This window comes from Tachysurus fulvidraco, chromosome 4 (assembly GCF_022655615.1).
Source record: "Tachysurus fulvidraco isolate hzauxx_2018 chromosome 4, HZAU_PFXX_2.0, whole genome shotgun sequence".
NCBI lineage: Eukaryota > Metazoa > Chordata > Actinopteri > Siluriformes > Bagridae > Tachysurus > Tachysurus fulvidraco.
This window is the reverse complement of record NC_062521.1, coordinates 21,369,331-21,384,820: the sequence shown is the minus strand read 5'-3', so window position 1 is coordinate 21,384,820 and position 15,490 is coordinate 21,369,331. Positions and strand designations below refer to the sequence as shown.

Below are 15,490 nucleotides of genomic sequence, written 5' to 3'. Positions count from 1 at the left end.
GGGGACCTGGATGACACTGAGTATAATTATTCAAAAAATCTATGTTTGATACATTTTTACACATTATAAATAAATAATTCACATCATGTAGCAAAAGTTGTTTTTTTATATACATTTTTAATATTCTGTGTTTTAACCTTTTTACCTTTATTTCAGAAATTATTATTATGTCATAAGAAATTGTATAGATATGTTACCTAGATATCACATCGGTCCAGTGTGTAAGTTGCCATTTTATTAGGTACATCGTAGTTACCTTTATAGCATTTCTGTTCAGTATTTGATTGATTTGCCAAAGATTATGTTTCATTTATTAATTAGTCATATTGTGATTTTTAACCATTTATTGTTACAGTTGTGGAATGTTTGTGAAACAAATCCCAGCCTCACCAGACTCTTTTTTTTATCGTTTGAGGATAATAAAATCTCAGCTTATCATGATACATAGAATCCAGAAAATGCTAAATTCTCATTTCCAAAGACTTTATACAACAGAAAAATTTCCATTATGAAGTGCTATTCAAATAATACTACTAACTGAGCTAGTAACACAGATAAAAAACTAATAAAAATAAAAATAAAAATAAATAAATAAAAACCCTACGTGACTAAAATTTCACAAATGTTGCAGACAGGTACACTTAATAATGTTATATATATATATATATATATATATATATATATATATATATATATATATATATATATATATATATATATATTATAGTAAGATTAACCTACTATATAATATCCTATGAGCAGATGTAGATTTAATGTGTCTTTTCCACTGTCAGAGCTGAAGTTAAACTAATCAGACATCATCTTCTGATCATCACAATCATTATAACACAATACTAAACGTTTAAACTAACGCTTTATGTGATTTACAATGATCGTACGCTGATTGGATCAATCACCTATCAATCAAATGCGTTTACCCAATTGGCTGCAAGATAACGCGGCGCTTCACCGAAGTTATTGACATCCAGCAGGTTATTATATTTTCTACTACACTAGAAAGCAGCTGGCGCGAAGTTTTCCGGAAGTATCCAGAATAAATAATGTTAGAGATATATTAAAGTCGTCAAACATGTCGGATAGTGTTCGATACTGTGCGAGGTGCTCGTACCTTCTTCTGAAGTTTGCTTTAGTGGCGTATGCTACGGTTTTCTGGGTGAGTTTTGTCTTATCTTTTATACACATCACCTGTCTCACATTATTGTCCAGTAACTTTACTAGTTAATGTGATAATGTAGTGTATGATGATGTAAACAGTCAGCTGTCCGGGTGAACATGTAGCCTTCAGTAGTGGTGTTTAAATTTAACACTTTAAAGGTGTTTAATTTACCTGTAATGGCGTCGTTGGCCACACCTGTGTGTGTGTGTGTGTGTGTGTGTGTGTGTGTGTGTGTGTGTGTGTGTGTGTGTGTGTGTGTGTGTGTGTGTGTGTGTGTGTATACAGTTTGTGTGTGCAGGTAAAACTCTTATCTTTCTTTCACTACACGTTCACTGACCTCTATAGATATATACGTGGAGTTTATTAAAAGAGTAAAATAATTTAATAAAAATGTGATATAATAATAATAATAATAATAATAATAATAATAATAATAATAATTTTAGCTTTTTAGAATTTAATAAAAATGTCTGGTTGCTGAAGTGCTGTACATTCTTAGAAATAATAATAATAATAATAAGGCTTTATTTTTCTCATATACATTACACAACATGTGTATTTTCACATATCCCGGCTTATTAGAAAGTTGGGGTTGGATCACAGGGTGAAGCGCCATGTTCAAGAGACCGAACCTGATATTGTGGGGGTGCTGGGGCTTTAAACCTGCAACCTTCTGATTAGTACCCACTTAAGCTCAAGGTTCATTGTTCGTGCATCAAGTATGCATGGCTTACCTTAAAACTAGAATATATACCTTTTAGGAATATTTTATAGTAGATTATTTGGCCTAATTTAGCTTTAAAGCTTTACTTTCAATTGTAACTGAAGATGCATCACATTCTCTCTACCAGGTGGAAGATACACTATATGCACCTGACTTTGTGTCACTTTGTGGACACCTGACCATCATACCTTTTTTTGGGCCTTCTCCAAACTATTGGCACAAAATTTTGCAAGCACACACTTGTATAGGATGTCTTTGTGTGTTGTTGTAGTAAAATTCTCCCTTTATTGGAATGAAGAGCTGCAAACGTTCTAGTGCGACAATGCTCCTGTGCACAAAGTAAGCTCCGTTATGACACGGTTTGTTGAGGTTGGAGTGGCCGGCACAGAGCCCTGACCTCAAAACCCATATCTTCAAGATGAATTAGAACTTCAGATGTGCACCAAACCTTCTGAATTGACATGAGTGCCTGACTTGACTAAGGCAAGGGCCTTCTGGCTGAAAGGCCACAAACCCCCAAAGACACAGTACAAAATGTATTGGATCGCCTGCCCTGAAGTTTGTAGGCTCTTATAACGGAAAAATACACAAATACATACACATTTTGCGATATTTTACCAAATGGGACTTGCACTGCATAAATGTGTAGAATGTTAGTTCTTATTATTAGCTCTATGTATCAAGAGATGCAGATAAACAGATATTCTTGAAATAAAAATGTTGAGAAATTTATTTTCCATTTACAAAGTAAAAAATAAAAAAGAATGCAGTACTTATGCTAAGTTATTATGGCTGATGCAAGAGCTGCTTTGTGGTACAAAACACACCTTGACAGGATTTGTGGAAGCACTGAGTATTCATTAAAGTGTGCTTATCAGCGTAATTAGCCCATAGTGGTGTTAGAGGCAATGAACAACAGACGTTGATTTTTAAATGTAATTTGCCTTCATTTTTAAATGTCATCTCTCTGCTTCCAATTATTTTCTTCCATTTAGTTTTTGTCTGTTTTTAAACAGCTCCAGCTTTTTCACGCTCCTTCTACCTCTGGCCTCATGAGACTTTTGGGTGAGGGTCAATGTAAAAATGACTCAACTGCCAGGTACAAATGTGAATAGGCTTCATTAAACCAGCAGGTGGATGGGTGGCGAGTTCACACACTCCAAATTGGCTTAAAGGGAGCTCTTATGGCCGGCATGCGATCAGCGCCAAGTAGCTTGCATAATTTAATAGAATCAGACTGGCACTGTTGCATTTTTTTATGTGATTTAAAAGTGAAGATGAGGTGCAGCATTAAGAGACAAATAGAACCATCACCCCTTTTTTATTTTTAAAAATTGATCGTATTCGGTTAAAGCTTATGTGTGTTTGTCATCATTTGCCATCAAATTGGCCCTTTTGCCTTCACTCTGCGGTCCAGCTCACCCCAAACCATCTCGATTGGGTTCAGGTCCGGTGACTGTGGAGGCCAGGTCATCTGGCGCAGCATCCCATCACTCTCCTTCATGGTCAAATAGCCTTTACACAGCCTGGAGGTGTGCTTGGGGTCATTGTCCTGTTGAAAAGGTGGTGTGTCCAAACTTGTGGAAGGTGTGTCCAAACTTTTGGTCTGTACTGTACATAGCATGTAGTACGTTATTTGGGACACAGCTACTGTGTTAAAACTCCAAACAACTCCAACGGTTGTACATATTCAGTGCTGTATTAAGTTATTAACATAAAACTGACAACAAAAATAGAAAATAGAACACCTCTCAAAATCCTCGAATGTCTCGATTCATGTGTATTGTTCTGTTCAACTCAGAGCAAGACCCTGACTGCTATTAGCACAATTACTTGTCATGCATTAAAATTCATCAGCACATTTCATAAATATAAGGATATTTGTTTAAACCTGTTGTTTTTTGTAGTTTGTAGAAAATGAACAATTTTATGGACCATGTTCAGATTTCACCCCCTAAGATTTAGGGTTTGGTGTATGTATAAGTGCTTATGTTGATTATACCCTAGTTTTTTTTTTCAAGTAGACCTGTGACAGATATATATTTTGTAGCATCTTGACCACAAATTTGGGAGATGAAGAAAATGAAGACTGAAGAAGCAAATATTTTTTGCAGTCAGCAAATACATGATCTAGCATAAAAGTAAGAAACCAGTGGTTAGCACGTTTGCCTCACACCTCCAGGATTGGGGGTTCGATTCCCGCCTCCGTTTTGTGTGTGTGTGTGGAGTTTGCATGTTCTCCCCGTGCCTCGGGGGTTTCCTCCGGGTACTCCGGGTTCCTTCCCCCGGTCCAAAGACATGCATGGTAGGTTGATTGGAATCTCTGGAAAATTGTCCGTAGTGTGTGAGTGAATGAGAGTGTGTGTGTGCCCTGTGATGGGTTGGCATTCCGTCCAGGGTGTATCCTGCCTTGATGCCCGATGACGCCTGAGATAGGCACAGGCTCCCCGTGACCCGAGAAGTTCGGATAAGCGGTAAAAAATGAATGAGAGTGAGTGAGTGAGGTATATATGAGCAAATGGCAGACAATGAAATAAAAACAAGTTGTTCGAGTCGTAATTTTCACATTAATCACGTAGCAAATTTAATTACCATCATTTTCAGAAAGAAATTCTAATAGGTACAAATAGAGTTGGATCTATCTATCTATCTATCTATCTATCTATCTATCTATCTATCTATCTATCTATCTATCTATCTATCTATCTATCTATCTATCTATCTATCTATCTATCTATTTATTATTAAGTGCTTAAAATATACTATACGAAGTAACACTTTTGTTACTGACCATTAAGGAACATCTGTTCAGAATCACATAGATCATGAACCTTTTTTTAGATACTGTATATTTGTTCTTACTGCCTACTGTACCCCTGATCATTCACGCATATATCCAATCAGCCATGTGGCTGCGGAGCAATGCCTGAAATCAAGCAGATACGGGTCAAGAGCTTCATGTAGTGCTCCCATCAAACCACAGAATGGGTGGAAAATATGAGCGCTGTGATTCTGACCATTGCATCACTGGTGAATATTTTAGGTGCTGATGATTTCCTGGCATTTTCTTCACAAGAATCTACGGATGTTATGCAGAATAATAAGACACTGAGCAGCAGTACTGCAGCAGAAATGCCTCGTTGATGCAGGAGGTCAGAGGAGAATAGCCAGACAAGTTCAAGCTGACAGGAAGGCTATAGTAACTCTGTTAGAATGTAATATGTAAAACATTGAGATGTTTGAACTACAACTGCAGAAGACCTTTTCAAGTTCTGCTCCTTTTAGCCGAGAACTGGAATCTGTTGTTACAGTGGAAACATGTTCACTAAAACTGGGGGAAGACGGCGGCCAGGGGCATTGCCCAGTTAACTATCTTATTATATACAGATTGTAGGGTCAGAATTTGTCCATGGACTCATTTGATTTGTGTCAACACTTCAGACTGATGTTGTGGTGAAATGGTAAGAACAATGTTTTTTTTTTCTTGTCACATACCAGAAACTTTAATACCAATCAAGAATCAATTTGTCAAACTATATGTACATTGTTTCTGGCCATGTTGATTTCTTTAGGCCAAAGCTTTCCCAATTTATATTGCCCGTGTCCATCATGGCAACGCACCATGTCATAAAGCACAAATTCATATGAAACTGGTTTCATGGGCTTGACTTTGAGTTCAATGGTCTTCCCAGTCACTGGATCTGATTCCAGTGGAGATCTTTGGGATATGGTAGAATAAATATAGTAGAATGGGAGGTTTACCAAATGAAAGTCATGTCAACATGGACCAGAATCTCAATGGAATAAGAGGTGTGGGAGTATCAGTATCAGTATTACACTACAGTGTTTAAATATGCCTTTGGATCATCTACCAGCGAGGCTCTACCTCTGAGCAAGGTCAGATGGCACTGCCTTGGTATCTCACACTAAGGGACAGCTACAGAGACTTTAATCTGACCATCAATGTGAAGAAGACAAATGTGATGATCCAGGGCATTGAACCAACCACCAGTTATTTCCATTAGTAACATGTACTGGAAGCGGTACAGAAGCATACTTACTTCATTTCCTGGACTCTCAAGAATGGAGACGCTGTTCTTTCCACTTGCACAGATTCTTGGCATCAGAAGCACCAATATTGGACCCTTTCCAGTCTTACACCCAAGTGAACTGGCTTATAACATGATGGCTGCCCCACCTCTGCTTTAAAAATGCTTGTAAATGAGATAAAAATTCGTTGGATGTTGAGAAATAGGCAGAGCTAATAAGCAATCCTGTCATGTTGTGTAGTATGCAAAGAGAAGCTGAACTACACAAGAACAATTAGAGGATGCTTGCAGGAAGGGTTACCTCTTACAATGTCACACTTTCTATGCACAGATACATTGCTTTCTGAGACTGACGGATGCCAAAGATGAAGTAAATCACTACTTTTTGATTTGCTTCATACTAGTAGTACTAATCACTACTAATCGCTACTACTCTAATGACCAACATCCATCACCCTGCTGACCCTTTCAGCAGAATTCAAACAACTAAACCATAAGATGAACCCCACAAGCATCGAACAAGAAAGACCAGACTGTACTGTAGTTAAAAGGTATTAAGAATAGCATGCCAAGATCCATGATGATTTAACAGTCTAAGCAGTCGCTCTAATATCAGGAGATTACGACTTTGAATCTTGATGGTGCCCCAGCCATCTGTGACTGAGAATCCAAGCGCGCATAATTGGACCTGCTATTTCGGTGGGAGGAATTGCACACTTCTCCCCCATTGAGCGGGAATCTGTGGGCTCATGTATATGGAAAAAATCATCCTCAAATATGTTTACCAGTTTGTAAAGATGTGATTACCTGGCTTCACAAGCCTCTGAAGATGCTCATGTTAGCTTTCACTCTCACAGCTTGATAGCCGTTGTGTGATGGGAAAGAACTAGCTGGTGGATGGCACTCAACAGCAGTTAAATGGGAAAACACTGGGGTGAAAGAACCATGCTAAGAATTACGTCTGTGAGAGAATGGAAAACGGTGAGGGGTATAAAATAAAATGATTTGAATGATAATCATAGAACAAATAGCACAATTCTTTCTGTGGTACTGAAAATAGTAAAGTGTATTTATAGAATATATTCAGATATGGTGGATTTATAGTGTGTGTGTGTGTGTGTGTGTGTGTGTGTGCACGTGATTAAGCCTTGTAATGTGTTAGCCCTGCTTTAAAAGTGAGATAGGGCTCTAGAAATATCTCAAAACCTGCTATTAGATATGATAGCAGAGTATTATACCAGTGTAACATGATGGTGTAACTTATTAAAATGTCCTTGTTACAGTATATCAGCACATGCTCTGATATAACCATGAAAGAACCATGCTAAGAATTATGTCTGTGAGAGAACGGAAAACGGTGAGGGGTATAACATAAAATGATTTGAATGATAATCATAGAACAAATAGCACAATTCTTTCTGTGGTACTGAAAATAGTAAAGTGTATTTATAGAATATATTCAGATATGGTGGATTTATAGTGTGTGTGTGTGTGTGTGTGTGTGTGTGTGTGTGTGTGTGTGTGTGTGTGTGTGTGTGTGTGCACGTGATTAAGCCTTGTAATGTGTTAGCCCTGCCTTAAAAGTGAGATAGGGCTCTAGAAATATCTCAAAACCTGCTATTAGATATGATAGCAGAGTATTATACCAGTGTAACATGATGGTGTAACTTATTAAAATGTCCTTGTTACAGTATATCAGCACATGCTCTGATATAACCATGAAAGAACCATGCTAAGAATTATGTCTGTGAGAGAACGGAAAATGGTGAGGGGTATAAAATAAAACGATTTGAATGATAATCATAGAACAAATAGCACAATTCTTTCTGTGGTACTGAAAATAGTAAAGTGTATTTATAGAATATATTCAGATATGGTGGATTTATAGTTAGCGTGTGTGTGTGTGTGTGTGTGTGTGCGCGCGTGTGTGTGATTGAGCCTTCTAATGTGTTGGGCTCTAATGTCCAGGGTGACCCTGCCTTAAAAGTGAGATAGGGTTCTAGAAATATCTCAAGAAATGCTATTAGATATGATAGCAGAGTATTATACCAGTGTAACATGATGGTGTAACATTAAAATGTCCTTATTACAGTATATCAGCACATGCTGAGCACTGATATATTAGCAGCTCTGGTGTAAGAAGCATTTGTCATTGGACAATAATTCTATATGTAAACTGTACTGTAAAGCACAACAAAGCAGTAATAAATCGCTTCTGTTGCTTAGAAATGCAACGGATTAAACCACACTGTCAACATGAAATAAGAAAATACGAGGAGTGTGTGTGTGTGTGTGTGTGTGTGTGTGTGTGTGTGTGTGTGTGTGTGTGTGTGTTTACTCATTGTCATGGCTGTTCCAGATCAAATCCAGGGTCCCTTTTAAATCCAGCATCCTTCCTTCCAATATCTTCCAGGGATCAAGTGAGATAATATGTGAAAGCCCTGGTTTTTATATGATACGTGTGTCGTATGTGTGTGTCGGCAGTGTAATGTGTGTGAACTATATGACGGAGGCAGAGCTAATGGGAAAGTTTGTGTACTAGTCTGTCTATGTTCTTTCCTTTGAACTCCTTTTGATGCACTTCGAAGCTTGCATTTGTTCTAAATCATCAAAAGAAGTAATTCATCAAAGGGAGAGTCTGAACCCTGAATGTAATGATCACTAGTAGTGCTTTTCACTGTTATACCTACTGCTCTAGTAGTTTCTATTTCACATTCTCTATGGAAGCGTTTTTTCTAGAACATGGACTTGTGAAAAAAAAAATGAAAACAGTATATGTCTAATGATACACAAGTGTGATGTGGTAAGATATAGTGGACTCGCAATATGTCAATACAGCAAAAGTAAGGTTTCTGTAAAAGGACAATAAGTGGAGCGTGACAATGAGCCAGTGTAGTGTGGCACATTAGCCTCGTGTAAGAAATAAAAAAATGCGTAGTGTAAAAATAAGACGACGATGTTGAAGATCTTGATGAAGAACAAGAAGTTTATTCCAGCATAGCAGTGACAAAATACATGAAGTACTTTGGGTTCGTCGGAATCCGTAAGAACGCTGAGCAAATCCTGCTCAAGCATTTAACAAGGCTAACAACAGTTAGCAAATAAAAATAAAAATATGCTGTTAAGGGAACAAACCCATAGTCACCTTTCTACGTAGTTTTCCCTTTTGGTCATTTAAATGAAGTTCCGCTTTGAATGTGTATTGAGTGTAAGAACTGAATGTATCCCAAATGGCTGTGCTACACCTTGTTGTCTAACTGATTGTCTTGTCTTGTTATTGTTACAATTGTTATCAACCAAAAGGTCACTTTAAATGGTAATCGTGGCCACGCAGGCCTTGGCTTGGTATTGTTATCAACCAAGTGGTCACTTTAAATGGTAATCGCGGTCACGTAGACCCTTTGTTCGTGGTGAACCTTAATGTCCTGCTGCCGTTCACATATTTATAATTGAATCGAGTTTATATGTTTAGAGTCACTTTGAAAGAACCATGCTAAGAATTACATCTGTGAGAGAACAGAAAACGGTGAGGGGTATAAAATAAAACGATTTGAATGATAATCATAGAACAAATAGCACAATTCCTTCTGTGGTACTGAAAATAGTAAAGTATATTTATAGAATATATTCAGATATGGTGGATTTATAGTTAGCGTGTGTGTGTGTGTGTGTGTGTGTGTGTGTGTGTGTGTGTGTGTGTGTGTGTGTGTGTGTGTGTGTGTGTGTGTGTGTGCATGTGATTGAGCCTTCTAATGTGTTGCCCCCCTGATTTCTGTAGGCTAGATTGAATCAGGCGTGAGGTCCTGACGCTTTCCTCTGGGTGCTCTGGTTTCGTGCATGCATGCAAGTGCCCTACAGTGGGTTGGCACCCTGTCCAGGATTTGAATTCTTAAAGGCTGTCTGAATGTTATGTGAGGAATTGATTTGTGTTTTGCATTTTCTTTTTCTTCTTTTTGTGTTTTTATCATCAGAAAAAAATGTGATTATTTGAGGCATATACAGTAGGTGATGTATTTGGCATTTGTGTTGGTGCATGAGGCTCTTGCAGATTTCGCAGACTTTAATGTTTCAGTTCTCTAATCGCTGACCGGAAACGAAAGTTCTCCCACACTTCAGACCTTAAAGATTAAGATAAACCACTGCTAGCCATTGCTGTTTTATCACAAGCTAATACACTAGGATAGCCTTTTTTTTACTGTTGCATACATTTATCTTTTTAATAACTGATGTTCTACAGTGTTAGTGCTTTCTGAAATGATACCATAAATCGTATCACCTTATGTAGTTGTTTGTCAATATCCTTAAAATATATATTTTTTTGTGCTATTTATGTTATCTGGTAGTTAAGTGGGAAGTGGAAGAAAGAAATCAGTGAACTCATGGTCAGCAATAATGGGTTTGTTTTCACTCATTTACCAGCACTGTACACATGATACAAACAGTGTGTAGATTGTTCCTGAGCTGGTGTTCTTTAGTACAGTCCATTTCTCTTCTCATAATAATTTTTAGTTAATGATGTTTATGGTAAGAGAAATTCATAGTATGAATTTCAAGGGCATAAACACCCATAAGACTGCAACATAGTGCGAGCTTCAAATGTTTGGACGTCCCTGTTTCTTGTCCCACAGAGAACTCTACACACTTTAGCGTATTATTCTGATAATGTAAACAGTTTGTCCTAAAGGCAGCTGAGATTGTTGCGCAACTACTACAGTGCATTTTAATGCTGACACGACAGTGTGGCTAAAACTTGTGAGCTTACATGTGCATTGATCACAAGATCTCAACCTTTGTGTCACATTATTTACTCCATTGGTCGGTTGTGTTGTTCATTAAGAAAGCATCTCTCTCTCATGCAAAACACATCTTGTCTTTTTACAGAGAAATTAAAGGTCTCATTCCTGCAGACTTTCACAGACTGGGAAACTTTGCTTACACAGCTCTGGCTTTTAAACAACAATGCATTTTAAAAAATACCTCAAGGGGCATGTCTGCTGCACAAGTGACTTATTACTCATGTTCTAATCCTCTCTCCTGAAGACGGCGTCTCATGGCGGAAGACGTACTGACTGTCATAAAATGCAGACACCGTCTGACTGCCTCTGTGTGTATGTGTGTGTGTATATACTATATTATACTATGACTATATTATAAAGGTCTAGGACAATTCATGCATGCATCTAGGAACATACACATCATGTCTGTATGTAGTGTTTATATATATATATATATATATATATATATATATATATATATATATATATATATATATATATATATATAAATTGACGTCCTCCATCATTTCTCGACACACACTGCCTGCGCAGATACAAGGGCTAATCTCTGTGCAGCTCTGATTTGTTGCGTCTGGATTGTTTTCTGTCTCTATTCCACTAATACAGGCAGAGCGGTGTCTACTCGTTGTCACTGTTGATAAACGATCACTCCTTCTCCTCTGGATTTGTAAAAAGGTCACTATTGGCACACAGTCATACCAGCTCTCAACACCTTGTTTAATTTGGCTTTGATGAAAAGCAATGATCCAACTGGCCTCAAGACACAGAGGGCATTTCCTGGGGTGAAGTTCACTTTTGCCAAGTGTTAATGGAATTAGTTGTAAGCTCTGCCTGAGAAATACTGGAGATGCTAATCAGTGTGTCATTTGACTTAAATATTTGACTTTCAGGTTATACAAAGCTTTCTATTTTCTTACTTCAGTATTCATTAGTTAATCGAGAATTATGATGTAAAAGTGATCCTTTAAAGCATTAGCCATTAGTTCATCTGACGTGGTTTGTAGTGGTGCTTCATTGTGCCACATTTAAAGCACAAATGTATATAAATTTCATGTATTAAGAACAAACACACACTTTACAATCCGTTTGTCTTTTAAACATTTTTTCCATCACGGGGTCACTAATCAGATCAGACAGTGTAGTATAAATAGGAAACTCTTCTCTTTCTGACCTGGTGTTTCTAGCTTTGCAGTTTGTCTACAGTGTACACATTTAGTGAAATGTGTGTGTTTGGAGGCAACAGAGGATCTGGTACAAATGTTTCCACGATTCATATTTAGAAAACTAGAACAATCTGAATTACAGCCAGGATTGTTTTTAAACACATTTATCAGCTTGGCTACATGAGTTTATCAATTTGGCCCACAGAAATGAGTTTGTTACCTTATTTACCAGTATCTCTCTCATTTTCTCTCTCTCTGTCTCTCTCTCTCTCTCTCTCTCGCTGTCTCTCTCTCTCTCTCCCTCTCTCTTTTTTCTTTCTCATTTTCTCTCTCTCGCTCCTCTCTCTCTCTCTCTCTCTCTCTCTCTCTCGTTCTCTCTCACTCTCTCTCTCACCCCCTCACTCTCTCACTCAGATTCTTTCTCTCTCACTCCCTCACCCACTCACTCACATGCTTTCTCTTGCTTGCTTGCTCACACTCTGGTACAGCACAACATGCGCACACACACACACACGTGCACACAGACGCACACACACTCGATTGCTGTTTTACACAATACATTACAATACCTCATGTAACTGCTGCTACTATATTAAGTGTTCATTCTAGTATTCCTGCACATGTACTATAGAACATACAGTATGTGCACTTAACAAACATCAATGCTCTTGCATTTTTTTTTTTACTTGTTCAACACCAACCCAGATTTTAAAACTCTGTTGCAGATTTAAAAACTCTGTTGCACAAATTATTTCTAACCTAGTCCTCTGTTCTGTAGCCGTTGACTTACGAAATGCTGACACCCACGATTGCTTCCCCTACTGTTTGATAAACATGTCCTTACAGAAATCTTCACTATATCAACAGTTGTGTTTTAAAAAATCTGTGTAGTATATTACATTTGATTATGTAGCGCAGCTGCCTTACAAGTCCCTGTAAATAAGTCGTTACTCTACAAGCGCATTCATATAAACCTTGTCTTTTGCATTACAGCCGACATCATTGCCCTGACCGAAATAATATCAGATAAAATATCTGTACTGAGCTTTAAATCCAGGACGCCAATTCAGTTTCAGTATTAGAGGGTCAGAGTCCAGCACAGCCTGATCATTTCCCTTCTCTAACCCACCGTCTAAACCTGGTAATTAACTAAAAGGACTTGGCTTTAAGCAGGGAAGTCACCGTACTGTGCCGTATGCCGGCTCTTCACGACTGGATCTGGACGGCTTGTATTCAAACATGACATACATCCTGCAAAACCATATCTCTGCTCGAGATATTTCTGCTGATGCTTTTAAGCAGGATTTTGTAGGGATTTAGGAAGCAGACTCTTCTTAAATCCCTGCAGGAAATTGTTTCTCTATCCAAGATCTCTCTCTATAAACGGAGCTTACGATACAGTTAGACCAACAGCCCCAGGTCTGGGATCTGCTACTGTATTGTAATTCTGTTCAAAATATCTTTGCCTTTGCCAGATAACATTAATGTGATTATTACTATTATTTTATAGTATATAGTATATATTATGATGAAACTGAGACTAAAGTGTGGATTTTCGACCTGGCTTTTATTTTATTGCTGGTGTTGTTTAGAGGAAAAGATTTCCATGCATCTGTTTAAGACCATTAGCTTCGCTTGTGTCAGGCAAAAGCTCGATTTGGCACAACAGCGGTTTTGTAATTATGCACTCCCCATTATGTTGCTAATTATTTTATTAAACCATTAGGTAATTTCAGTGGTGCTCCGTGTTGACTCTGAGATTGTAGAAGCACATTTTCAATTCGACGGAATACATACTAAATGAAACATGCAGAATAACATAAAAAATCTCAACAACACACATCGCTGTCTGTAGATATCCAGGATATACTTTTAATTTGACTCATGGTTAGTTCAATTTTATTTGTATAGAGTTTTAAACAATAAGCATGAACAGGTGTGTGTGTGTGTGTGTGTGTGTGTGTGTGTGTGTGTGTGTGTGTGTGTGTGTGTGTGTGTGTGTGTGTGTGTGTGTGTGTTTAGATCCTCAGTGAGTAAGCAGGATAAACCTTTTGAACCAATTTATTAACCTTGCATAGGGTTTACTGTCAGATTATTTCATATTACTCCAAAGCTATTAACTGATAATTCACTGGGAACATTGGGTATATATACACAGCTGCAACATTTTGTACAGTCGACTATTGGAAAGAAAAACGACAGATTTTATTCGGCTGTCGCTTTCAGATCTGCTTTCAAACCGAAATGAGCATTTATATGACATGGAGGACAGTAAAATATGACCTTTGCATGACTGTAGCAGAATTAGTCTCACATACAGTATATACATCATCAGATAATAGATATATCATCAGATATATGTTAACCATACACAAATAAGAGCATCAAATCTTCCAATGTATAATTTGGAAGGATTTTCCGGACAGTTTTCTAAAGGAGCGTAAGGTAACGTGTATTTCCAGTTGCAGTTTCTATTTGTGGCCAAAAAAATTGTGGCATAACTTAAATAGAAATGCATATTGAGTATTTCTCTTTGCATTTTTTTGTTCACACGAACATACATCTGCCAAATTTTTAGTAGTTTCCCACAACTTACGAGTTTTGTCCCATGTGCTGTATCACTTCCTCACTGTCGGGTCTGGAGCTTGCCAAAATTCTAACGGAATCGCAAATCTCTTTGTATTTGCATATCTGAGAGACCTGTCGATCGGTGGAGGGGTGGGACTGTACCATGGGGTGTGTTTGTGTGTTTCAGCACAGGAAAAACCCCTTAAAAAAAAAAAAAAAAAAAAAAAAAAAACAGCAGTTCCCCCTGGCGATATTAACGTTAATTAAATGATTCATTCTTTGTTTCAAAAGGCACCCCAAATTGTATGGATTGCTGTAATAAACATTACATTAAACTTTAATAAAATGGTAAAGGATTGGTACAGATTGGCTTCTAATCTAATCTAAACAAATATTTACCACACAGAAATTACACAGAAATGTAGGCTTTTACCCAGATGTTACCCAGTATTGTTCCATTTTTTACCCAGTATTGTTTATCTAGATTAATAATAGATAAATCTACCCTCACTTTTTCTTTGTGCTTTAGAAAATATTTATGTTGATCCCTTAAAACAAAACAAAATAATATTAAGTTATTCATTTCATTTGGTTTTGATCCTATACAATAAATCTGAAAACCAAGCTACCGTTTTTGATTCTTGAACAAAATATATAACCTATATGTGTGTGTGTGTGTGTGTGTGTGTATATATTTATATATATATATTCGCTGGACACCAGCACTGTTTTTATTTACAACAGAATGAATAACCCAGGCGGTCTGTCTGTTTCAGCTAATAGGTGGTTTCATCTTGGCCATTGGCATTTATGCTGAGGTGGAGAGGCAGCGCTACAAAACTCTGGACGGGGTCTTCCTCGCCCCAGCAATCCTCCTCATCTTGCTGGGGATTGTCATGTTTATCGTCTCGTTCATTGGTGTACTGGCGTCACTGCGAGACAACTTGACTCTCCTCAAAGTGGTGAGTTCCAACCTGATCGTCTCTGTCTGTTTTAGTCTTTATAGACGAGGC

At 37.6% G+C, this 15,490-nt stretch overlaps 1 protein-coding gene across 2 annotated transcripts in view; it reads left to right on the top strand.

Annotated features, from left to right (window-relative positions):
* The first annotated feature begins 957 nt into the window (after positions 1-957).
* Positions 958-15,490, top strand: part of tspan15 (tetraspanin 15) — a 34,988-nt gene continuing 20,455 nt past the window's right edge. For both annotated transcript variants that reach the window (XM_047812675.1, XM_027175059.2), the window contains exons 1-2: positions 958-1,174; positions 15,254-15,439. In XM_047812675.1, the coding sequence (XP_047668631.1) occupies positions 1,091-1,174; positions 15,254-15,439 (270 nt within the window). In that variant the 5' untranslated portion in view covers positions 958-1,090. The remainder of the gene's footprint in view (positions 1,175-15,253; positions 15,440-15,490) is intronic.